This window comes from Talpa occidentalis, unplaced genomic scaffold, assembly GCF_014898055.3.
Source record: "Talpa occidentalis isolate TD23 unplaced genomic scaffold, MPIMG_talOcc4v2.1 talOcc4.7, whole genome shotgun sequence".
Lineage (NCBI taxonomy): Eukaryota > Metazoa > Chordata > Mammalia > Eulipotyphla > Talpidae > Talpa > Talpa occidentalis.
The window spans coordinates 11,391,268-11,418,506 of NW_023605083.1; the positions used below are offsets into that span (position 1 = coordinate 11,391,268).

The 27,239-nt window shown below is 35.9% G+C and overlaps 1 protein-coding gene and 1 pseudogene across 3 annotated transcripts in view; both read right to left on the reverse strand.

Moving 5' to 3' along the window:
* Positions 1-27,239, reverse strand: part of DENND4C (DENN domain containing 4C) — an 80,678-nt gene that overhangs the window by 7,519 nt on the left and 45,920 nt on the right. For 2 of the 3 annotated variants that reach the window (XM_037495120.2, XM_054689780.1), the window contains exons 16-29: positions 25,660-25,792; positions 23,194-23,400; positions 20,910-21,038; positions 20,579-20,723; positions 20,160-20,306; positions 14,265-14,387; positions 12,912-13,058; positions 8,341-9,500; positions 5,829-6,006; positions 5,074-5,180; positions 4,598-4,773; positions 3,829-4,011; positions 2,601-2,796; positions 686-931 (exon numbers count right to left, since the gene is read on the reverse strand). In XM_037495120.2, coding sequence (XP_037351017.1) covers positions 686-931; positions 2,601-2,796; positions 3,829-4,011; positions 4,598-4,773; positions 5,074-5,180; positions 5,829-6,006; positions 8,341-9,500; positions 12,912-13,058; positions 14,265-14,387; positions 20,160-20,306; positions 20,579-20,723; positions 20,910-21,038; positions 23,194-23,400; positions 25,660-25,792 — 3,277 coding nt within the window. The remainder of the gene's footprint in view (positions 1-685; positions 932-2,600; positions 2,797-3,828; positions 4,012-4,597; positions 4,774-5,073; positions 5,181-5,828; positions 6,007-8,340; positions 9,501-12,911; positions 13,059-14,264; positions 14,388-20,159; positions 20,307-20,578; positions 20,724-20,909; positions 21,039-23,193; positions 23,401-25,659; positions 25,793-27,239) is intronic. The other variant, XM_037495121.2, reaches the window with a different exon arrangement.
* On the reverse strand, positions 6,188-6,944 carry LOC119232821 (alpha-ketoglutarate dehydrogenase component 4-like; annotated as a pseudogene).

A 27,239-nucleotide genomic window follows, 5' to 3' on the forward strand; every position in this document is an offset into this window, starting at 1 on the left:
CTGCAGCGCCAGTTCGATCCCCAGCCCCCGGGTGAGGGTCCCACATGGCGCGCAGACCTCTCCTGCCGCCCGCTGCTCCCCTCAGCAGTGTACTTCTTCTGTCTGCCTGCTCTGCTCTGCTCTCCGCTCTGACTCTGGTGAATTCTCTCACCCTCCTGCACTTCTGACCGTACCCAGTGCTTGTATAAATAAATAAATAAATAAATAAATAAATAAATAAAATAAATCTTAAAAAAAAAAAGAATTTCAGATGGGAATGATAGTTCAAGAGTTCTAGCCACTCTTGCAACTAGATATGACCCTGTAACTAAGTTCAGCTCAAACAGATATATGGAAATATTAAGCGCAACTCCAGGAGAAGTCCCTAAATAAAGAAGACACATTCTTTTCTATCCATTTTTCTCCTCGTCCTCATAGCTTGTGTGTACAGTCAGTCATCATCAACCAAGTGTAGAACTTGGAAATGGAGGTCATGCACAGGTCATGCACAGTTAAGCAAAAAAAAAAAAAAAAGAATCTCAGGCCCTTAATACTGGACCATCTCTGAACCATCTATTAAAACTCTTAAATGAGAGATAAATAACCTATGTCTCATTTAGTCACTACTACATACTTTGTTACTTTTGAGTTAAGCCTCTTCCTAACCAACACCAATGTATTATTAGTAAAGAAGATGGTACCCTACCTGCACACCTCCATTACAATGTTCTGATGTTAGGATAAGTCCTGGCAAGTTACTAGGAAGGTCCAAACGTCTGAAATACCAAACGAGGTTCCAGAAAATGATTGGATGTTGATTGATGAAAGAGGATGTGTGAATCACCTGATCACCTTCATTTTCTAACAAAGACTCAAGCTCTTTACGAAGCACTAGAGGACTCAAGTAGGGCACAGAAACAGGGAGAGGATTGGGTCTTTTTCCTAAAGGATCCTTAAAAATATAAAAACAAAAAAATTATTGTTATCAGTTTAATTCTATATTGTGAATAATATTTCTAAATTAGAATATACTTCTCTCTCTACCCTTTCCAAATGAGTTATTTCAGGGCCATTGTTAATGATACAAGCAGTAGAACACCCCAATGAAAATCTAAAGAAGAAAAAACACTTTATCTGGCCTCCCGGGTGGCGCAGAAGGTTGAGCGCAGAACTGTGAAGCTGTCCGCAGGCTCTGCAGAGCCGGTTCGATTCCTGGCCAGCCAGGGAGATTCCCACATGGCATGGCAGACCTCTCCTGTCTCGCCCGCTGGTCCCCTCAGCAGTGTATTTTGGTCCTTCTGCCTGTTCTGCTCCCTGCTCTGTCTCTGGTGAATTCTCTCACCCTTCCGCACCTTTGGCCTGTACCCCAGTGCTTGTATAAATTAAAAAAAAAACAACACTTTATCATAAGTATTCTTCAGTTAAATGATTAAAAGAGAAATTAATAATCTATGTAACAGGCCCCAATTTAAATAAGGTAGTTTCCTTTACCAGCATGACAGAGCAATGGCTTATATATGATTTTTCCTTTTCAATGTTTTATAAAGAAATAATTGCATTTCAGATGCAAATAATACCAAAAAATGTGTAACTTTTATCTTCCCCCTACAACTCTAAATAGATGGGGACAAGATTTTGTGTTAATATTCTTTGATCTCTTTTAAAACTGTATCTAATTTATTTTCACATTAGATCACAACAAAATCTAAAGAGCAGTTTCATGAATCAAACAAAATAACAAATGCAAAAAAGACCAACCTAGACCTTATAAGTTGTGTATATCATAATCAGAAAAAGTTTATGACCAACTCATTAATAAGTACCCCTGGCTGCCCAAATTGAGGTCTCCAAATATCATTTTGTTCTAAAAAGAATCAGGGTTTCTTAGAGAATGGCTGATTGTAGTTTGGAGAAGGAAATCTTTAACATGAACATGAAAAATTTTGTTATATAAAAGAAAGCAAGGAAACTTTAATAAAAGAAATTACAAAAAAGGGCCTCCCCTGGTGGCGCAGCGGTTGAGCGCCAGGCTGCAAGGCTGCGCGCAGCCTCTGCAGCGCCGGTTCGTTTCCCGGCTGCCGGTGAGGGTCCCACAAAAAAAAAAAAAAAAAAAAAAATTACAAAAAGGTTACTAGAGTTGGTCAAAGGGTTCAAGGCACCGATTTATATAGGTTTCTATCTCAATAAAGATGGGATGAATATAAATACCAATAAAGATAACAACAAAGGATAGAAACATTTAATTCAGTGAGTGTCTTATACCCTACTTCCCCAAATCAATTGATGATTGGACACTGCTAGGAACTCAACTTGTTACTCTGAAAATTGGTAAGTAAAAAAAAATTTAAACTTTTCTCCTGCTTTCTAACATAAACTGCATCTTTACAAAACCAAACAGAAGACATGGGGAAGTTTTTATGCCATATAATAAATAAGAAATGACAGATTTAGTTTACTGAGTGCTTTGATCTTGGCTTTGAGAATTTTTAAAAGTTCTTACCTATTTATGAAAAATTCTTATCAATTTTCATGTGATTGAAGTAAATCTACCACAGAAGAATATATGCTGTTCTAATTAATACTTACATGAACATACAATATCACTACATGTTGTTACATACCAAAACTTCCTGCAGACTGTTTGGAAGACTAACTGTTGAAATGCCATGAAATGGTCGCTGGGAGAAGTCAATATTTTGCAAAGGACCTCCAACACTGTGACTTCGAGTCAAAGATACATTTCGCTTTGATAAACTATTAGGCACAGGTGAAATTTTCATAGTTTGGACATCTTCACTGGCTTTCTTTATTTCATCACTTCAAAAAAATGAAGAAGAAATGCTGTTTGTGCTGTAAAACAACCTAAAATCTAGAGCTAGAGTATTTTCTAGAATGAATGGCATTTGCAAATATATCTGAGAAGAGTCAGTAACACCTCATGAGAATTAAATTTTCTTTAGGCATTTTTGTAAATATGATCAGAAGAGGCGTATGGAGTACATGACTGGTGAATGATGAGAAGAAGACATATGGTAGAAAACAGGTATTATTTTAAAAGATTAAGCTGCCCATTCAGGTGCTTTATTCAAATGTTATTTAATTCTTATGAAACAAAATCACCTAGAAATATAGTGAATGAAAATAAGTATTAATCTCTACCATGACACAATCCACCCGAGAATAGAGACCAGATCCGATTTACATTTTAAATTATAGTGCTCAGCATAATAGTATACTATAGGCTCTCAATAAATGTTTGACTCATTCAATAGTTAAGAATAAAGAATACATTTCATAGTAAAAAGAATATAACCCTAGAAACTGGCAATAACTACACTAAACAGGGAAATCCTTTTACTAAGTCGATAAGTTCAATTTGTAAAAGACCATTGAAAACATTAAACATGATTTCAAGTGGCTTATCATCACATTAATTTGTTAGATATTTAAGCAATTATTAAGCAATTAAGCAAAATTAAGCAATATTTGGTAGAAAAATGAGTCAGGCTGTCTTTAAAAAATGTAATTGTTGGGGCCTCTCTAGGAGCAGGCAGTTGAGCGCAGCACTGTGAAGTTGTCCGCAGCCTCTGCAGTGCCAGTTTGATCCCTGCCAGCCACAGAGCAACCCACATGGTGCAGCAGACCTCTCCTGTCTCGCCCGCTGCTCCCCTCAGCAGTGTATTTCAGTCAGTCTGTCTATTCTGTTCCCTGTTCTGTCATTGGTGAATCCTCTCACCCTCCTGCACATCTGGCCGGTTCTTGTATAAATAAAATAAATCTTTTTTAAAAAATGTAATTGTTATGAGGCTACCCAATATTTTATAAAGAATTCTCTGTACCCTCTGGTACCTTGATTCAACTGCAGCGTTTGTTTCTTCAGTTATGGTCTGGTTAGGTTTTGGGAAATCCATAAAGTTGATTAAGTCAGGTTCTGCTGAATTGGATACAGGTTTGTGCTCCAAAGGTTCACTTGCCAATGGAATACTGCCACTTTGTAAACTGTCACCAGAGGTACTTGGTTTCAGGAAAAAGCTAAATGTGGAGCAGATCCAAAAAAAGTCTTTAAATATCTTGAAGTCCTCTATATTCCATCATATTTAGAAGCATTTTATGGTAAAGCAGTCATTAATGAATTATACAATCCATAAGTGAAACACTGCCTGTTGCTGACATGTATACATTGCTACTCTCATTCTCTCTCCCCTACTTCTTCTAAACTTTTCAAACAAAAAGGTCTAGAGAAGGTTACAGTTCACAGTAAGATCTTTCCAGTTTCTGAGAGCCATTCAACGAAGCCATGAAGCAAGCAAGCTAAGCATTCCTGTAATTGTTTATAATACATCCCCCCCTTATAAATCTGTTTTGTTTCTAGTCATTACTTCTCCCTTCTATTCATTATATACAAAGTTTAGCCCTAACAATTAACTACCACTGATAATCATATTAAATAAAATGGAAAGTAGTCTCCTACATTTCTAGTATATTCTGCTTATTTACTGAATGTGAAGGCGAGAAGGAAAAGGGTCACCTGAGCATAACACGACTATTTTCTCTACCTCCAGGAGTCTTGACTTTCAGCAGGCACTCAACCTCTTAAGGGAGCTTTTATGATACTAACCTTGCAGAGCCTCTCAAGTCTTTAAATTCTATATTGAGAAGAGGCAAAAAGTTGCTTTTACAAAATGGACAGGTTGTATTCAAATTTGAGTCATCTGCCATCCATCCAGCCATAATTTCTTCATCATAAACTAAAGCTTCACACGTTCTGCACTGTGAACAACTTGACATCAAAACCTAAGGGCACAAAAGCGCAGACAGTGAGTACCTCTACAGTGAAAATTAATCTTAATAGGCCATTCTCTTGAGAGAGATGTAGAATTTCATTTATTTTCTTGATCAATTTTACAATTAGCAGCTTAATTACTTTATAAGAAGAACTACCATTTTATTGCCTGGACTACATATCAAACATTCAACAAAATCACTTATTTTATTCTGTCCACAAGGATGGGTATCATAGAATTCTGTTAAATGCCATTCTGAAATAAAAATATATTTAGTCACTTTATCATAGGCAGAATAAGGAACTTTTACCTCCATTGCACAATTCTGATAGATGCTAGACATGCTAGTATTTTGAGAACCATGGTCTGATTTTTCAAACTCTTGCCCTTTTATGCCTCTTGAAAACAGAACTTCACCTGGAAAGAAGTAAACATCATAAAACATTATGTATGTGACTATCCTTATCCTTTGGAAATCTGTAGTAAAGTATTTAGGAGGAAAGTATGAAGTCCGCAGTTTATTTTCAAATGGTCCAGTATAAACATGTATGTATGTACACAGAGATAAAAGCAACATCAGTTTAGTAAATCTAGATGGACTGTTCACTATAGGATTCTTTCAATTTCACTCAGGACAATCTGAAATTTTTCATAATGGAAAGAAAGAAAAAAATGAATGTAATTACAATTTTAAAAAGTGAACCAGGTACTCTTAATCCTAACACACATTTGCCTAATTAACCCTAAAAAGTCTTAAATGCCCCATCTCACAGATTTCATATCAATATGGAATCCATCTTGAAACTGTTAGCCTAGCGTTTGGACATTTGTATTTTGAAATGAATTTTCCAGTTGATACTGATGGGCAATATAGTTTGAGAACTAATGATATAATCCACAAATACATGTAACTACAAATAAACTGTGACTGTAGTACTTATACATCATATAAAAGTGGCTATTAAAAATCAGATCATCTCCAAAAATGGGTCATATTAATCAGCATGTGGTAGGGGATGAAAACGCCTGGGTAAATAAATTAGGACAATCCCCGCCCCCCCATACCTGTTGGGTAATGCAGTTTTCCTACATCTCCACTGCTGCTGCTACTGCCAAGGCTTGTGTTGCTCTGCGTAAGTTCACTGGGGACCAACCCTGAGATACTTGTGTTGGGTGATGTATTTTCCCCCAAAATATGGTCTTCAAGGCCAGCTGGGAAGCTGTAATCTCTACCAGTTTCCTCCTTTAAACAAAAAGAATAAACCCCACATACATAAATAGCATCTTTCCCAATGGGAAATATTCACTCTACCCTTTTATGAATTAAACTTCTTTCAAGCAATGACCTAATTTTTCTTTACATTTAAAAATACATACTTTAATAAGTATATAGCATATAAACAATTAGGTAAGTTTGTGGAGAAGCTAACCAGATACATACAGAAGGAGATACAAGTGTCCCTCTACATTTTCTATATTTCCTTTTTTTTAGAGTATATATTAAAACTGTTTAATTTACACAACTTCTCATTTGTCATTTTGGAATTCCTATACTGTACGGACTATTCATTTGCCTGATGACAAACAGCAGTCACATCGTGAGTGATTATTCTGGAAGTCCACGCTGGACAAATCAATTTCTGCTTGAGACACAAGTTTCCCCCTGTATTTCTGAGGTAATGTTTTTACTATTTCTGCAGGGTCTGCTAGGTCCTAATACATCAGCCAATCTGGTGATTTACTTCCTCTAGAATGCTGTGAAATTGAAGAAGAGTGAGATGATAGTTCTGATGATCCTAAATGCTTCTGATACATTGGGTTTTGGATTGACTCTTCTGTCTGGGAACCTTATTAACGGAGTATATATATGTGGCTTCACTACCTGACGACCCTGCTGGTAGTCACCATTTTGCTGCCCGTCATGACCCTCAAGTTTATGGCTCAATATTTTGAGGTTATGTCGTGCCCTGCTGTTATATGACGAGTGTGGGATGTCTTTCAATATTCAGTACTGTAAAATGATGGGACGCTAGGAGATCACTGTCACCAACAGAATCAGGAATCCCAGCATAAAGCAGAAAAGGGGCTTCAGAGTCATATTGTCAAGAGTATGATCTTGGGTCTCCATTACTTAATGAGGTATGTGACCCTGCAGAAATTGCTTTTTGAACTTTTCATTAAATTATCTGAAAAAATATGAATAATTTGAGTCCTTAAAATAAGGTTGTTCAGATTCTAGTTCTCAATCATTTTTGAAGTTTTTGCTTTTAACCTGAACTGGACTAGATCCTAAATTTTTTAATATCTGCTATAACTTTCCAACTTTATTTATAGTTTTTCCCTAATCTTTTTGGTTTGGATTGATTGAAAACTAAAACTTTTTTTCTGAAACCATGTAAGCTTGAAACGGAGAATTTGATATTAACTTCCTTTGCCTTAGCTAATATATAATATTTAAGATGTCGCCTCACGCCATGTGGATGAGTCAGCAGACATGCTGAGTCTTTCCCATGTATACAGGAGATGTATATGTCATTAAAATCTTATTTTTTTCTCTTAAAAATAAAAAGAAAAATAAGGGCGCACAGGGGACTGAGGTGATGGTGCACGGGTGCCTTGGTGAAGGAAACTATGGGGACTACACCTGAGGGAGTGGGGGGGAAGTAAATATTGTTTAAAAATGAACAATGATGTAAAAAATTAAAAAAAAAATGTAAAAAAAAAAATGAAAAATAAGGTTGTTTTGTGAGACTTTCCACTAGCAATATAAAAATTGTTCAGAACTATCACTATCAGATATCATTTTTTTTTTTTTTTGGAAACCGCCCCCTCTCTTCTAAGATACTGTCCTTTTCTTTGCTGTTATAGTGGTTAAGAGTATGACCCTAGAGCCAACTTCCCAAATTCTAGTTTTGCCACTCACTAGCTGTGTGATCTGTAGAAGTTAATTAACCTCTGTGAATCTCAGATACCTCACTGAAGACTGGATAACTGTAGTACCATGGGGTTGTTATGAAATATATAACCTATGACAGTAACGAGAAAATAGTGCCAACAATAATAATGACACTTATAGAAGTCTATCTCTTCTACTAAAGTATAAAACAAATAAGCAAAATTTACCCACTCATATTTTATAAAAATATATAATGACTACCATATTAAAACAATCTTTAAAAAAAATTAACTATTTTTGTTTTACAGTATTAAATCCATGGATTGAGCTGCAGAGTGATTTCATATATATTAAAAACAAAACAGATAACAGTTATTTTAAAAATGAAGTACTATCTGACATGGTATTAATATTAAATTCAAACATTAATCATAAGTGCTTTCAAAGAAATAATCTTAAATGTGTTAGTTTACACTGATCTACAGAATTAGCTTCTGATATTCTATTTCTTCATTACTAATTTGCTTACATGTATGTCCAAGTCATTTCAAGAAATAGGGTATGCATAAAATTTTAAAATATAGAAATTACAGTTATCAGAAATCACAAAATAATTTATATAGAGAGAAATACTACAAACATTCTAACCTCAGATTGAGTATACACATAAAACATTCTTACCTCGTCATCTGAGTAGTTGTAGGCAGATGCTACAGCTACCCACATCTTACTGGCAACTGTTGCTGCTTGTTTCATACTAGATTTTAGCACATCCATCTTAGGCCCCGAGAGTATATTATCCAGCTTTAGACCTGACAAAGAATTTACCACAGAACCCAATGAGCCATGTGGTGAAGAACGCACCAGTGCTGATAAAGAACTTGTACGATCTTTATGAGTTCGAGTAGGAGTCTGCTGCTTCAAACGCCCAGTAAAAGTTTTAGACTTGGACACTGCAAGGGAGTTCTTTTCATTTTCAGGATTTTCCTGTGCTGGCGGAGTATGATCTAAAGGTAGGCTTGATCTCCTATCTAAAGGGTGAATAAATGCAGTGGTAGTGGCAGACTCTTTGCTTCCTTCTCTGTGCAATTCCATACTAGAAGACTTGCTGCCCAGAGGACTTTTCAGGTTCATGTAGCTTTCAATTTCATCAGCCAGATTCCGGGCAATAACTGGAGAAAATTTATCTTCAGAATCAGGAGATTTTTCTCCTACACATTCAGTAGCTAAAAGAGACAAAGGATCTAGTCCAGTTTCAACATCTTCTCTCTCAATAACTTTAGCAACACCATATAAACTACCTCTCTTATTCATTGGATCTTTGGATCCTGCCTTTAAGTCTATGGATTGATCATTACTACTAGTATTTTGTAGACTGTCATGTGTATCCTTTGTCATACTAGTTTTAGCTATACTGTCATCAGCCACAGGCTCTACAAGCTCTTGGCTTTCCTCTAGCATCTCTAACACTGAAGATCTGTGTTCAGAATCCCACATGCTCTCAGACATATGAGTCCTAGTATCAGCTAGATGATAGTTAGCACTCTCAAAGCTATGGGCTCTTGAAAGATGAAGTGAAGAAGTCTTAGGATATGTCAATGCTGCTGTGAGAATCTTGGCATCTGCTCCCATCATGATAGCCACTTCACTTGAATTCAAATCCAAACTGCTCTTCTTAAGCAACATTCCTGCTCGACTTTCAGAACTAAAACTACAACTCCTCTCTGGAAAATGCTTTTGTCTTTTTTCTCTATCTCCATTTTTCTTGAGATTAGTAACTTCACCAAAGCCTGTATCTTCAACTGGATCTTGAGTAGACAATAGCACATTCGATGTACTACCTAAAAGAAGCACAGTATGAAAAATCAATGTTTTCTCTTGTAAATTTTATATAAATATTTTGCTAATTTTGATAGTGACATATACCAGACTATAAGATTCAGAAATTATAAAAATTAGAACTTATATAAAATTAGAACTTATTGAGAAAACACTCCAAAAAAGCCCCACACATTTAACCCTGTCTCCCAGAGATGATACTTTAATGTATAATCTGCATTTTATCCTCTATGCATACATACATTCATTACAGAAAAAGATCATGCAATATATGTTGTATATACTATATTGTTCACTATATTTATCAGAATAACTCTATAAACTCTCTTACATTTTAAGAGAGTTATAGTCACTTAAATATATTCTGCATTAAATACAGCACACCTAAATAGAAATAATCTACTTAATTTTAATATATCTAATTCATCAAATACTTGCCAGTTATATATTACTGTGCAAGGCAAATACATAGTCATGTATGAATTATGTATTTGCTATAGTAAAAATCTTTCTGTTCCAAAGTAAAATAATCTAAATAGAGTGCTGAGAATCCAAGGCTGATAAAATTGAAGTAGCTAAAAAAAGGTTCAGATACATTCATTCCTGCAACAAATATCTAAGTGTCTATTAGCAATCTCTATGTGAGATGCTAGGAAAACAATGTTAGTCTTGTGTGATTAAGTGGAACAAAATTATGTCAGTAACTAAAGAAATATTCCCCAGCTTTTGGGAAAGCAAGTAGTCTTTCTACTCCTTGCTACCAAGCAATTTTTTTTCCACTCCAAGACCAAAAGCTATTTCTTATTTGAATTATCATCAGAACTTAAGTGTTCCCATTCATATTTAGGATTCTGATTTGTTTTTTTTAAAAACATAGTGAGGGGTCTCCCTGATGGCGCAAGGGGATAAGTCGCAGCACCATGAAGCTATCCGCAGCCACTGCAGCATGAGTTGGATCTTGGACCAGGGAGGTGACCCACATGGTGCCGCAGACCTCTCCTGACTCACCCACTACACTCCCCTCAGCAGTGTATTTCAGTCAATCTGCTTGTTCTGGTCCCCACTCTGTATCTGGTGAATCCTCCCACCCCCTGCACCTCTGGAATGTACCCCAGTTCTTGCATGCGAAAATAAATCTTCAAAAAAAAAAAAAAAAAAAAAAAACCATAAGGAACTGGGAGTTTTAAGGGAGTCTTTGACAAATTCTGTTTCTTAATCTTCTAAATGGATTTAAAGTCTTTTTAGTCTTCTAAATTGGTACCAACAAATAATCATAATTATATCAATTAACAGAACTAGTAATAAGCAGTTAGGGACACGGTGATAGCTTTCAGGAGAATTAAATTAGACTGCTTTACAAATCCAAAATTTGAACCTTCTTTGAAAACTTTTACCAATAATTGGGTTAAGTCTCAGCGCTACCACCACAAAGGCCCACCTCTACAGCCTGAGTTCAATCCCTGGCCAGGGAGCTAGCCCACATGGTGCAGCACACCTCTCCTGTCTTGCCTGCTGCTCCCCTTAGCAGTGTAGTTCAGTGGATCTGTCTGTTCTGCTCCCCACTCTGTTTCTCGTGAATCCTCTTATTCCCCATCCCCCACCTCTGCCTTGTACCCCAGTTCTATGCAAAAATAAAAATATCTTTGCAAATTTACTGGTTCTTGCAATATTTCCAGGAATTCAGTGGTACATTTGTGAGAACAATTTTAAAATAAAATTTATTTTGATATACTGTGAAGAATCCCAGTACTACCACCTTTTGACTAAATAGAGTAAATCTTTCAAGATTAAGCTGAACTATAGAAATAAGTAAACAGGGGAGGAAACATATCAGTTCCCAGACCACATCCATCTCAATATTCTAAAATTTTTTTAAATTTTAAACCTCTGGCAAAGAAAATTCTGCCTTTTTTTTTTTAAACTTGCTATCAGTAAGTTGGGAAAATTGGATATAGAACAAAAATACTAAATTTTTTTTAAAGATTCATTCATTTATGCATACTGGGGTACAGGCCAGAGGTGGCGGGGGCGGGGTGAGAGAATTCACCAGAGACAGAGTGGGGAACAGAACAGGCAGACTGACTGAAAAATACTGCTGAGGGGAGCAGCGGGCGAGCGAGAAGAGGTCTGCTGCGCCATGTGGCTAGCTCCCCGGCTGGGGATTGAACTTGTGCTGCAGAGGCTGCAGACAGCCTCATAGGTTGCATCTCAACCCCTTGCGGCACCAGGGAGGCCTCTAATTATTTTTTCAAAAAGCCTTCAAACTCCATCTCTTGAACACAACCCAAAAAATAAAACAAACTCAACTTGTTATCACAGTAAATAAAAAAGGAAAAGATTAGGAACCAGGAGTAATTTCTACATCAATTTAAGATACGGAAAAAACCAATTTCCATAAAATTATATAATATATACACATAAGACAGTTGATCTTAGAGAAGTGAAGGGCAAAGGACTCAAGCTAATTTCATTGTCCTTTAAAATGATATACTTAGTTGTATGCCTTAAAGGTGCTGGAACATAACTGAAACTAATAAACTCAAATTCAAGGAGTCACATGCAACAGACTACTCATTACAAGTACTTAATCACCAACAAGAAGTGACTCTGGATGCCTATAATAACTGCATCAAACTTCAAGACCCACTGGCATGTTTGTGTAGAGCCTAAGTGATGTGAATCTTTTCTCCCATTTCTCTTCAGCAATAGGGACTATGCTGTCACACATTAAGTCCTCTGGGATTCAATCACATCACTGTTCTTGAATAGAGGAAGCCCTACAGTCCTTTCCTCTCTCACTATCTACGATGAGAAAGAGGCACCAAACTCAGAATAGACACTAAAACAAAAAAAGGTTTCCCACTAACAAACACACTAAATAGCCTTCCTTTAAAACATTAAGTATCTTTAAATAACAACTATTTTAACTTTTTTTTTAAACTCCATTTGTAAGATTTAAACATACTTTTGGCTCTTTAGCATGTTCATTACAACTAAGTCATCAATTTAGTATCAATAGACACATTTATGCCTGAAGAAGTACATTCCAAATATTTATTAATCAATATGTAGAGGGCCTCCCCGGTGGCGCAGCGGTTGAGCGCTGGGTTGCGAAGCTGCCCACAGCCTCTGCAGCGCCGGTTCGATCCCCGGCTGCTCCCCAGCCACCAGAGGAGGGTCCCACATGGCGCGCAGACCTCTCCTGCCACCCGCTGCTCCCCTCAGCAGTGTACTTCAGTCCTTCTGCCTGCTCTGCTCCCCGCTCTGGCTCTGGTGAATTCTCTCGCCCTCCCGTGCTTCTGACTGTACCCAGTGCTTGTATGTATAAATCAATCAATCAATCAATCAATCAATAAACAAATCTTTAAAAAAAAAAAAAAAAAAAAAAAAAAAATCAATATGTAGAGACTCACCAATGCTGCTTTTCCTGCCATTGACATCAAATATACCAGACGGAGCTTTCACAATACTGCTGCCCCAAGCAGGGGGCTCAGTAGGACTCTGGGCCTCTGCATTAGGTTGTGAATGTTTTGCCATAACAGCAGAGAGATCACACAGTTCTGGGGGGGAAAAAATATCTGGATGTTAGCATTTCACTTTTGCTAATATTGAACAGAAAATATATACTGATTTTATATAGTTTATGTATTTTTCCCCAAGAGGGGCAAACACATGACTATTTCATTACTGACTTATATGTCTGACAATTTCAATGTTGACCATATTGACTGAAATACTTACTTTATTTTAGTATTTAATAATGCTAATGTCAGCATTCTTGAGTGGATAAAGGCTTTAACCTTCAGTTATACTAATCACTTAAAAGTAGAAGAGGGACTTGCTTCTGCAAAGCTCTGGAGCATAAAACAAGTAACATCATCATTAAAGAAAGTGTTTTGTATGAGAGGATAGGAAGATCATCTTCTTATCACAAAGCCAAAATATTCCTCTATATTTCCATAAAATGATTACTACAAATCAGCTCAATGAGGCCCAGAAAATTGGAAAAAAAAAACAAAAAACAAAAACAAAACCGGGCCTCCCCGGTGGCACAGCGGTTGAGCACTGGGTTGCGAGGCTGCCCGCAGCCTCTGCAGCACTGGTTCAATACCCGGCTGCTCCCCGGCCACCAGAGGAGGGTCCCACATGGCGCGCAGACCTCTCCTGCTGCCCGCTGCTCCCCTCAGCAGTGTATTTCATCGGTCTGCCTGCTCTGCTCCCCGCTCTGGCTCTGGTGAATTCTCTCGCCCTCCCGCGCTTCTGACTGTGCCTAGTGCTTGTATAAATAAATAAAAATAAATCTTAAAAAGAAAGGGGGTACTTAAAAATTAAATATTAAAAAAAAAAACAAACACCAAAAACCACAGGAAAAACCACACAGACTTTATTTAACCTACCAATCAAAAATATCCAGTTAGATAACTGAAGTACTTCAAATGAAAGAGCACTTTAAAATAGGGGCACTGCAAAATAAATTTGATGACTCAAAAGTTTAGTTCTAGTTCTGTTACAAAGAAGCCATGCAATAGTGGCAAATGATACTTCAATGGGATACTATTTTCTGTAAAATCAAGGTCTGACCTACAGAATCTATAAAGATTGGAAAATTCATAGATACCCAAACCTATCTCATGTAACAGTACATAGACAGTGTTGTACAAGCCCAGACCTTACATTTTTTGAAATTATCACCAAAATTATCATAAAAGACTTTTAAGTAACATAGGTAATTTTCTAAGTATAGCTAATAAATATCAATACATAACCTTCTGTTTGCACTTTTGTTTTAGTTATCAGTTCTCTTGCTATTTGTTCTTCTGACACATGAATTTCTGTATCATCTTTTATAAGTTCATCCTTAGAACCATAGCCTTGATCAGACTGACCACCTGTTAAAAAAAATGCAGACTTATATTTAAATATTTTCAGATTTACAGTTATAAAATGTAAAACAATTCTATTGATCTGTACAATGAAACTTAAAGAAAAGAAAGGCAAGAAAGCTCACAAAGCACAATAGGCCATTTTAAACAAAGAAAACAAGCAAAGAACAGTTGAAACAGAACATCAAAGGACACTACACACTTAAAGCACTGAACTCTTTAATTTCAAGTACAAACTGCAAATTAACAGATCTGGACAAGATGCTCTCACAAGTTTTTTAGAGCGTGTCTACCTCTTTGTGCAACAAAGAAGAGGAAATAAACATATCTGCACAAAGAAATGCAGGGATAATAAAATCAGAAACAATAAAAATTGTCACAAAGGGTGGGGGAAAAACAGGATGGAAGGGATAGAGAAAGAAGAAACTTCTTTAACTGTGGTTTCCTGTATACATTTTATTTTTGGAATGTATTACTTCCTACATGTTCAAAAAATCAATTCAACAAGCTGGGGTAGGAGAGAAAAGAGAACGAAAATTGAATGCACACAGTAACAAATGAAACCAACTAAATTTCACAGGAATAACATAATCACACTAAAATGATTGTGGGAAAACCAATCCTTACTTTTGAACACATTATTTTGAGTCTTTACCTTAAGAAGGGGGAGAGGAGGTCTGCGGGGAGTGGAAGGTTGGGGTAAAAAGTATCCTGAGCTCCTGAGGAAGGTTTTTGTTCTCACAGGAGGAGGGGTTTAAGAATTCTGAAATTATTTTATTTGTACTTTAGGCCTCAGGAAATGAGTTAAATGTGATGATGATTTGGGAGGCAAGATTCTTACTGTGGAAGAAGGAATTTTTTTTAATTAAATAGAATAAAGTAAATCAAAGGCTCACTGGAGGCTCTATGAGGCTCATTAGAATTGCAGGTATTTCCAATACACACACATACATACATGCATGTATACATACATATTTTCTAGCTCTGCTGGAAAAGTCAAGAAGCAGTAATACTGTGACAGCAATAAGCACAAGTAGGGCCCAGATCTTGGTTTCTAAGATCTATTCTTTATTAATAGGAATCTGGAATCCTTAAATTATGGCTGATTGCAGAGCTCAAGAAGGGAAGGCACAAAAATGATCCAAAAGCATTTTACTGTATATAAGAAAGCAAAGCTCAAACAACATGATGGGGGATGTCTGAAAACATACAATATATCATCTTAGAAAGGTAGAGGGACAAAAAGTTGGCAAAATCACCACTCTTAACTTTCATAGTAGAGACTAGTTCTGGCAAGAATCATCAATGAATGTGATATTTAGAAGAGAAGCTGTGATGAGAAAGAGGATATTAACTAAATGGTAGTGTGAAAACTAGACGGTCACAGGCAAGAGTGAAGTTAGACCACTATCTGACATCATAGACAAAAATTAATTCAAAATGGATTGGAAAAGAAAGAAAGAGGGGAAAAAAGAAGGGAAAAGCAGATTGAAGACTTGGATGTAAGAATTGAAACCATAAAAACATAGAAGAAAACAGGCAATATGTTGCTTAACAATAACAAATGAGATGCTTTTGGGGAAAAGAAAAGCAAAAATAAACTATAAGTGGTTTGACTACATCACACTAAAAAGCTTCTGCACAGTGAAAGGACATACTGCTGAATGGGAGATGATATTTGCACATCACACATCTGACAAGAGGTTAGTATCCAAAATACATAAAGAACTCTGGGCCTCCCCTGTGGCGCAGCGGTTGAGCGCTGGGTTGTGATGCTGCCGGCAGCCTCTGCAGCACAGGTTCGATCCCCAGCTGCTCCCCGGCCACCAGAGGAGGGTCCCACATGGCGCGCAGACCTCTCCTGCCGCCCGCTGCTCCCCTCAGCAGTGTACTTCGGTCCTTCTGCCTGCTCTGCTCCCCGCTCTGGCTCTGGTGAATTCTCTCACCCTCCCGCGCTTCTGACTGTACCCAGTGCTTGTATAAATAAATAAATAAACAAATAAATCTTTAAAAAAAAAAAAAAAAAAAAACAAAATACATAAAGAACTCATAAAACTCAACAACAAAACCCAAATTTGATTAGAAAATGGGCAGATGATCTGAATAGACACTCCTCTAAAGAAGACATACAGACGGACAATAGGCACATAAGATGCTCATCATCATGTTATTATTAGCAAAATGCAAATCAAAATACAAAGAGATATCAACTCACACCTGTGAGAATGGCTATTATCCAAAGACAAGAAACAAGAAGTGTTGGGGAAGATGTGGAGAGAAGGGAACATTTGCACACTATTGGTGGAAAAGTAAATATTATAGCTACTATGAAAAGCAGTACAGAGATTCCTCAAAAAATTAAAAACAGAAATTCCATGATCTAGTTGTTCCATTCTGAGTATTTAACCAAAAAATAAAAAATTTGAAGGGTTATCTGTTTCCTGCATGTTCAATGCAGAACTGTACACAACAGCCAAGATCTGGAAACAACCTAAGTGCCCACTGGAAGATAATGGGATAAAGAAGGTATGTTATATATGCACAATGGAATACTACTTAGTCATAAAAAGGATGAAATCCTGCAATTTTCAGCAACATGGATTATTCTTAATGAAATAAGCCATACAAAGAAAGACAAAAAGGACATAATTGTATAGTCTCAGGGTATCTTCATATCTGCAAGGGGGACAACAGTAACAGAGAAACCAAACAATACTAACATGTTAATCAAAATTGACATGACCAGCTAGGGGCAAACACACCATGTGTACCTCTGGATGTGACTGTTTGAGGATACATCATTTTGAAAATAAAGGAACGAATGCATAACCTAATCTGATCACAGGTAACATCAGACAAACTCAGTTGAGAAACATTCACAAAATAACTAGACTGAATTCTTCAAAAAAGCTGAAGTATAAAAGGTAAAGGTTGAGGAACTGTGCCAGGTTAAAGACAACTGAAGACAGGGCAGTAAAGTACAACCAAAGACAGTACAACAATTGACAAAACTGAAATATAGACAACACATTAAAGTTGTATATCATTATTTTCCTGAATTTGGTATCTATACTGTGATTATATAAAATATCACTGAAGTTATTAAGAGTAAAAGGGGCAAGATGTACATACCCTGCCCTCACATGATTTAGAGGAAAAAATATGTATTTTATAAAGAAAACAATAAAGCAAATGTGGCAAGCTAAAGGTGAATGAATCTAAATATGAGTTTGCTCTACTATTCATGCAACATTTCTTTTAAGTCTGAATAGATTTCAAGAAAAAGCTTTTTAAAGTCTACTTTGGCTTTAAAATTCTATTATTTAACATTGAAATTAAACTGAAACTAAAACCAGAAAATCATTATAATCTAGTATAATATACTAGAGAATCATTATAAAGGATGCCAATGGAAAACACGAAAAATAGTAATGCCTTCCACTTTCTGCCATCACCACTCAAGCTATGGGTTTAAAAACCTTAAATACTAGTTCAGATACTTTTTATTGGCTCGCCTCATGAAATTAACACTAGCCTGGGCACTGAGTAAATTGATTAAACCTAGGTAAGTCCCTGAAAAAAAGCTAAGTGACTCACTATCAAGTACCAAGCAGAAATATTCTGAGACAATCCTTAATGAAAAAGTAATTTTAGCATCTGGGCTGTAAGTCTTTAAAAGTATCAAATGGCAGCATCAGAAACTGTATAGAGACACTTAATCCCTACAAATTCAGTATCATAGCTTCCTTCTGATATTTGAAATGTGGCTGAAAAGAAACATATAGGAAATAGGGATCTGAAGTACTTTCCCCTATTGTTAGACTCTTTATGTCAATTATCCAGAATCACTACATCATTTTCTCCCCACTAAAGGCCTGATTTGCCTCTATAATGAAACAAGTTAAAAAAAATCTAGAGTTAAGCAAATTGCTTTATTACTATAATAATTATTATTATTATTATTTTGTAATGATCTCATGCCACAAAATTATTTTCTTGGTTTTTCATAAATGAAATCCATTTCTTTGTAAGTATTAGGGGAAAGGTTCAGGAGGACATAAAATAAGGTAGTTTAAAATGAAAGTCTCATAAAACTTCCTACTTTTTACTTGGTAGAAAGCTAATTTACAAACAGGATTGTGACCTAATAGCTACATGTTGACTTCCAATGACTTATATACATGCTTCTATAATTATGTGGGTAGTTTTAAGTACAAGAATTCAAGTGCAGCAGTTCTACCCTCCTGTGACTATGCAGGGGCCTCTTTTCCTGCTCCTTTTCCTAATAAACGTGTTGTTTTAAAATGTGAAAACAGGACACCTCCCTGGTGTCCTAGGGGTTAAGTCTTAGCACTATCACCACTATGGCCTGAGTTAGATCCCCAGCCAGGGAGCTACCCACTGGCACAGTAGACCTCTCCTGTCTCACTCGTTGCTCCCCTCAGCAGTGTATTTCAGTTAGTCTGCCTGTTCCACTCCCCACTTTGTCTCTGGTGAATCCTCTCAACCCCCACACCTCTGGCCTGTACCCCAGCTCTTATATGCATAAATAAATAAATAAATAAATAATTTTAATGAATAAATAAAAATCAAATGTAAAAACAATAAAACAAAAAGAATTCAAGTACAATTTAAGTAAAAAGCAGCCTCAATATCTGAAATACTGAAATCTTTAATACCCATATAAAACTATTGATAAAATGATGCTACAAACCAATCTCAAAATAAAAAGTACATCAAGGCACAGTTTATTTTCAAATAAGATAACACATTACTTTGCAAATTGACCATAGAATGTTCAGTTGGATATTTGATTAAACTGATCCAAAGGAGGTAAAGTCAAGAAAACTAAAGTTGTTTTGTACTTGTAACAATACTTAAAATATAACAAAAGATCTCTCCCCAACCCTTGCATGTCAGCAAATTTAACCTAAGAAATGGGAATTTACCTGAAGTGGTTAACATTCAAGGGTAGAATTAATGCACACGTGTATCCATAGCTTCACGTCATACAAGTCTGTCTGCACCCCACACCATGACAGCCAAGGACAAATGCAGCACCAAGAACAGCACAGAGCAAAAAGCAGAGCAACAAAGAGCAGAGAAAAGGAAACTTCAGTCATTGAGACAAGTTCATCAGATGAAGCACAGGAATTAGAATTCTTTTTAAAGAAAAGCTTGAAATATTAACAATAACAACAACAAAGGGGAAACAACACAAGAAGAAGGATGGGCAACACATATATATCTGCTCAATGTGCCACTTGAATTACACTTATTTCTAACTTCAGAGGACAGAGGTTATACTCACAGCCCTGTAAAAATAGTTTCAGAATTTTCTCCAATTAAAAAAAAAGTCCAAAAAATGACTGCAATAAAAACGTTTTCTCGTGATGTAAAACCTATTTCTTCCTTCTTTAGCATTCATAGTCTCAAATCTTTAATATTTTTCAGTTAATAAAAAAAAAGACTTGCTAGTTGTGTCACTAATATTCAAGTTCCTTGGCTTACAATTCCCCACAATCATATACTTTCACAAATTCATGAAGAAAGAAGCACCATGCTAGAGCCTTGTGCACAGCACTCCAAAGTTAATTTTATACTTCAGGAAATGAAGCGATCTGCAATCAGAGGTATAATTTCTTCTCTTATTTAGATACAGTGTTGCTAACGTACTCACATTGCACAAACTCACAAAAGAAGGGTAAAAGTTTTTCAATAAAAGAAAAGACTTAAATGAGAGTAAGTGAAGGGTTAGTAAAATGCATATTTTAGTACCTGTACTAGAGTGATTATCAATGGAATCAAGACTGATTAAATCTCTGACGAAGACTGTATGCTCCCCATTGTTAGCATCATTAGAACTATCCACGCTACCGTGGCTCACCGTGTCCCCATCACTTCCACCTGTGGCATTCTGAGGAGCTAAAGATAAGGACAATAGCAGTTCAATACTCATGCACTGATAATCTCCAAAGTTAAACATGAATAACTCACAGTTCATTTATGACTGCAGAACACTTCCTAAAACAGTGGGGAAAAATAATTTTGGACTTAAGATCATATCTATCTTCAGTTATATATGAAAATATAAGCCAAAATTTTATTTACATTTTCTATTTCACTTAAGTTAAGAATGTATGTGCCTACAAAGCTATGATTCAGCACGAAAATATCTTTCCAATCACATGTATTACCTGATATTGAGGAAACCTGTGACTTTTGCACAGTCTTTTTAAGTGGCTGCCTAAACTGTGCCAAACCTCGTACCACATTCCGTACCTTCGCCCATAAGAAGATACCACTGCGGGTACTACTAGGCCAGGAACTCTCCAAAACTACCTAAAAATAAAAAAAACAGGTAAAAATGTTATTAGGGATAGTTGATGTTTTAAAAATATATACATATGTAATACATATATAAAGAAGTATAGCCAAAACCTCTAAGGGAAATTTCATGAATAATATAAAATGTAAGAAATTATTAATCTTAATAAGCATGTATTACCTAATGTCAACTCTACTTACCTTATTATAATAACCATAAGTAATAGCATTTGGCTTTATCTTAGCAGTTTTCATTTCAAATAAGACTCTCACTGCTAAAACAGGATGATCCCAAAGTCCACAAAGTTGCATTACTACACGATAGCAAACCTAACAAAAAATAACATCAAAGTATTAGTAGCTAGCGTAATTTTGTGACGAGTACAGACTTTTAAATGACTTTACTCGAAACTTCTTCTAAAGTTATTAAGCACTATTTTCTCTTTTGTTCTGATTTGAGAGTTTCGGTTAACTATCTTTAAAATCTATTCCTTATAACAGAACCAGCATTGTTAACTTTTTTAGATAAGTACATGTGTTCCACTTGTTTCAGTAACAAAAAGAGAATGACTATTACTCTCTATAATTTGAAAATTCATCTTTAAAATCAGGTATGATTAAAACAGTTGTTTCACCAATCATTTATAGTCTATGGACTATAAAGGAATTAGAGAATCTCCAGAATGGTTATATAGCAAAATGAATTGTATAAATCCATGTCTTAAAAAGAGTATGAGAAGTTTAATATGCTGAATATAATTAGCAAAGGCTTTGCTAAGGATAGTATTTATAAGGCTAGACTTGATCATGAGAACATAAGTCAAGTGGAAACTCCTAAAAACCTGAATTTCACATATTAGAAAATGACAGTGGGAACCAAAAATTGACACCAGAATCTCAAGGGTCTCAAATCAGGTGAGTCAGTTTATAGGAATGGTGATGAGCAGTCAAAGATTTAATTTGAGAATAAGGAAGCATTTATATAGAATATACTATTTTGTGAATTATAAAATGTGCTGTTTATGACAGAGCTGGTGAACAATTAGGAGTACCAAAAGGCAAAATGGTTCTTTCTACTAAAGGGAAAGTAAAAAGATTTGAGAAAAGATATGTTATTAAAGAGAACAGAAGAACTGAAATAGGAAAAAGGATTTGAAAAGGAAGATGAATACTATGAAGTGAGAAATGGAGAGTATAATTTAGGTTTAAGAGAGACAATGCATACAAAACAATACCACATCATCCACAGAGAGCTTACGATGAACCAGGTGTTATTCTAGGCATATTATGTGCATTTACTAACTTAACCCTAAAATTAATCCTATGAAGAAGGTACTAATTATTATTACTCCACATCAGTGGGGTAACTTTGTCTTCCAAGGGACATTTGTTAATGTCTGTGGACACTTTTAATTACCATGGAGGGAAGGAGATAGCTATTGACATTTAGTTGGTAGAAGCCAGGGAGGCTGCTAAAAATCCTACAATGTACAGGCAGGCCCCACAATAAATAGTTATGAGGGCCAAAATGTCAATGGTACCAAGTGTGTAAAATTCAGATCTGCATTTTCAGATATACAATATGAAAAACAGATAAATTACATAATTCACCCTAGGACACAAGTCCTAAGTGGAGAATTACTTAGTAAGTCTATTCTCTATTTGTTTCCTAAGAAGGTTACACTAAGAATAAAATGAAGGGCCTCCCTGGTGGCACAAGGGATTAAGCAGCACACTATGAAGCAATCCGAAGTCTCTGCAGCACGAGTTTGATCCCTGGCCATGATATGCAGCACGAGTTTGATCCCTGGCCGCAATCTGCCTGTTCTGGTCCCCACTCTGTCTTTGGTGAATCCTCTCACCCCCCGCATCTCTGGCCTGTTCCCCAGCTCTTGTATGCATAAATAAATCAATCTTTAAAAAAAAAAAAGGAATAAAATGAAGTCAGCATTTCCACTAACCACAGGCAAACAAACAATTTATTCTAAGGAAGGAAGCCCTGCTTCATTCCAAAGCAGTAATTTTTAAACAAATGTATTAAAATTAAAAAATAAAGACCTCCCTGGTGGCACAAGGGGTTAAGTTCCAGCACTATGAAGTGATACACAGCCACTGCAGCATGAGTTTGATCCCCAGCCAGGGAGCAACCCACATGGCGCAGCAGACCTCTCCTGTCTCGCCCCTTGCTCCCCTCAGCAGTGTATTTCAGTAGAACCACCTGTTTTGCTGCCCATTCTCTCTGGTGAATCCTCTCACTACCCTCCTGCACCTCTGGCCTACATCCCAGCTCTTACATGCATAAATAAATAAATCTTTTTTAAAAATTTAAAAATAAATACTAACTTTATGAAACAAAGTAATAGTTTTACATTTCCTGCTCAATGAAATAGCTGACTGACACTTTAATGTGACTGAGACATGTGTTTTCCTAAAAACACAACACATATTTGACCTTAGTAATAATAACTCATTTTATTATACTTGCCTCATCTAGAGGATCCACATCCATTTTCCTCATCTTAATAAGTACATCATAGGCCTGTTGAAGTGCTCTGACCTTAGGATGAGAAACTTTAACATAGGCTGGGAGACAAATGAACCATAAACTGTAACAATGACTGAAGAGACACTTTGCCCATTGTGGTGGATTTGTGTAACATCTCTTTGCCAACTTATGAGCTGTTTTTATCTCCTAGAAAGAAAATAAATGAAACATTTTAGTATTTACTAAAATGCATTAAGGTGGTGTAAAAGAGAAGGGAAAGACAGAAAAAAATGTAAAATCTGATCCTAAAATTAAGTACTTCATAGTTCTACTTCTTGGAGTGGCTTCCTCCTTAGCGCCACACAGTTCCTTCAACTCTCATTTAAAGAAACAATTTATACTACACTGTAACTATTTGTTGGCAAGCATGCCTTAATAGACTAGAAATTCCTTCAAAGCAGAGATCACTCACAATGTAGAATATAATGGTTAATTAGGTGTCCTTCACATTGAAATCACTCATATGTTTGATGGACGTAAGGTATTTGACTATAGCTTCTGAGTTCTTGTCATTCTTAAAAGGGATAGTCTTCTCACCCTCTTCCTGCTGAAAGTTTTCAATGTCCTAGGCTATTTTCTGTGATGATTTCTACTCTACTCTCCCTCATCTCAATCAGTGTTACTCTTCACTGACTGACTCCACAAAAGACCCATTCCTTTGTGGGCACTATAATATAAGATGACAAATCTTCCTACCTAATAGTTTGTCATGTTTTCTGTTTCTGATTTTCATTCTGATTTAGGTGAAAGAAAAGGTATCAGAAACACCTCCTGAACTTTGTCAAACTATATATACTCCAAGAAACTAGAGAGCCTTCCAGATATGTGAGACTGTCACGGTGTGCCTTACACTAAAGTTCCCTCTGCTAGGATATGATTCAAGTAAAAAGATCCTGGTGTATTCATTTTTCTTATGAGTTCTCTTATGAGACTTGAAGAGGTATTTGAAAATATAGTGCCTTGTTGTTCTAAGAGATGAAGGTCCTTTTCTCTTTTGGCTACCCTGGAAAATAACATTCTGATGAAAATGTGATTTATAGACTTAGCAGCAAAATTCTTCCCTTTAAAAACTGGCCTTTATTAAGCTGGCAACAGTAAAACTGAAAAATTTTGGGTGCTTCCCCTCAAGTTAACATTGAGAGAAATGGGTACTGTATAGAACTAAGGAACACCTCAGGTTACCTGTAGATTTTAAAGACTGTCCATGAATTGCTAAGATCTGATCTAAGAATTTTAGTTGCAAATTCTCTGAGTTTGAAAACCTGCAAAATTCAGTGTGTGTTTAAAAGATACATTAATCATAGCTTAATTCTTTATATATTTAAGTCAGATATGGTATTAAAGCAATATCCCAATTGCCCTAAGATAATTTCCTTCAGGTCCCTTTAGAATATAATACTTGATATAAAGTATATTTACATTAATTATGAAAGAAACACATGACATGGTACTTCACTCCCACTAGGAAGGCAGGCTATAATGAAAAAGACAGATAATAGCAAGAATCACCAAGGATGTAGCGAAACTGGAGTCCTTACACACTACTGTGCTGGTGGAAATGTAAAATGGTGTAGTCACTTTGGAAATTATAGTGACAATTCCTCAAAAGGTTAAACACAGAATTACCATATGACACAACATTCTATTTCTAGGCATATACCCAAGAGAAATAAAACATACACCCACACAAACACTTGGACACAGATGTTCATAGCAGCATTAAGCAAAAAAGCCAAAAGTAAAAACCCACATATTCATGAATGAGTAAGTAAAACATGGTGTATCCATATGATAGAATACTATGCAGAAATGAAGTACTAAAACATGCCACAACATAGATAAACCTTAAAAATTTTAAGCTAAGTAAAGAAAGCCAACCACAAATAATCACATGTTGTTCAATTTCATTTGTATGAAGTGCCCTGGTAGGCAAAACTATAAAAACAGAAAGGAGATTAGTGATTGCCTAGGGTTCTCAGGAATGGAGAAATTGATAGAAATTGGTAGTTAAGGGGTGTGAATGTTCTCATGGGAGTGGGGGTGGGGGCATGATAAAAATGTTCTAAAACTGACCATGGTGATGGCTGCACCACCCTATGAATACAGTACAAGTTATTGAGTATACTTTAAGTGGGTGAACTGTAGAGCACATGAATTACATCTCAATAAAGTTCCTTTTTAAAAAGTGTATTTGGTTCCCAAGGAGTCTCTTAAACTGTAAACATAAGCATTCAAAACCTTCCATCTCAGCATTCTGAGGGTTGCAAGAAATCTAATTTAATCATTAACAACCACAGTGAGACTTCAAATGGTTGCTGTGGGTGATACTTCTAAACTATAAGCTGCATATCACATATACATATCTTACATTTTAAATTAATATTTATTAGATAAAGAAAATCTGACCTGTTTAGTTCTCTTAGCCATGAGAGCTGGACTGTTTGTAATGCTAGTCCCAGTAGGGTGTCTACTAAAACAAAGTTTCAATTCCTGTGGTCTGTCAAAAAGCTTAAGGTCCAGTCTTGGAAAGTATTTGTAACTAAAATAAAAAGCAAAAATAGAACTGCTGATTTAAAATACATTAACTTCCAGAATTAGGTGAAAATTTTTAAACCTCAAATAAGTACCAAATCTTAGTCTCTCAAATACTTATACAGAATTTTTTCCCCCAAAATATATGATGGTTTTGTTATAAGATTACAGACTACCTACATGAAAATTTTGCGCCCCCCAAATTATCTGCAATTTCAGCCAAACCCTGGAAAAAAGAAAATCCTGATATCTTACTTCACAGAGGAATAAATAATAATTTGAACCGATTCCATGGGTTGAGTGACAATTTATATTTTAAAATAACATAACATTTACTATATTTAGTAATTTTAAGTGTTAATTCATAAATTTACCTTGCATAGGTATTTAAAAAGAAAAAATCCATAGTATTTTTATTTTAGGGCAATACCACAATTTAATCCATTTTTTATTGCTAGACATTTTTAATTATTTGTGAATTTCTACAATTTAATATCTTTGTACATATATCTTTGTGAATAATTCTGTTTAATTTCTTAGGAAAACATTCAGTAACTGAGTTTACTAAGTTTAACGGGAGAATCAAAATTATAAAATTTTGCCAAGCTATTTCCAAAATAGTTTTTTACATAGTCTAACTCATCCTCATAGCCCATCCTCATCTAATAGGTTAAAAATGTTTCCAATTCATCATTTTGGTTCACATTTCTTTGAATACTAGAAAAGCTTGATGTATTATTATCCGGTAAAATTTCTTCTTGGAAAATGCCTACATACTTCCTTTGGCTACCTTTTTTCTGAGAGATACTGCCCTTCTCTATCTGACGTACTTGGTTAATATTGGATCCCAAAATACAGTGATTAAGCCAAATTAAAAACGAATTCTATATTTAACATTTAATCAAAAATAGTTCTAGGGCCTTCCTGGTGGCGCAAGGGGTTAAGCATTGCACTGTGAAGCTGTCCACAGCCTCTGCAGCACGAGTTTGATCCCCGGCCGGCCAGGGAGCTACCCACCTAGTGAGGCAGACCACTCCTGTCTCACCTGCTGCTCCCCTCAGCAGTATATTTCAGTCGGTCTGCCTGTTCTGATCCCAACTCTGTCTCTGGTGGGTCCTCTCACCCCCCACATCTCTGGCCTTACCCCAGCTCTTGTGTGCATAAATGAATAAATCTTAAAAAAAAAAAAAAAACCAACCAAAAATAGTACTAAATCCTAGGTACATACTCATTATTTTTATCTGTCCTGGTAAGATTATATACTGATTTCAGTTTTGGAAGAGAAATTTTATATTGTTTTTGCCCAGAGATTCTTTTAGCAACAGAACCTAAGAAAATAACTGCATATACACAAAGATATAGATAGCAAAGAACTATGAACAACTTCACAATAGACTAAACAAATCACAGTAAAGCATGCAATGTGGCCATTCAAAATGATATGATAACAAAAA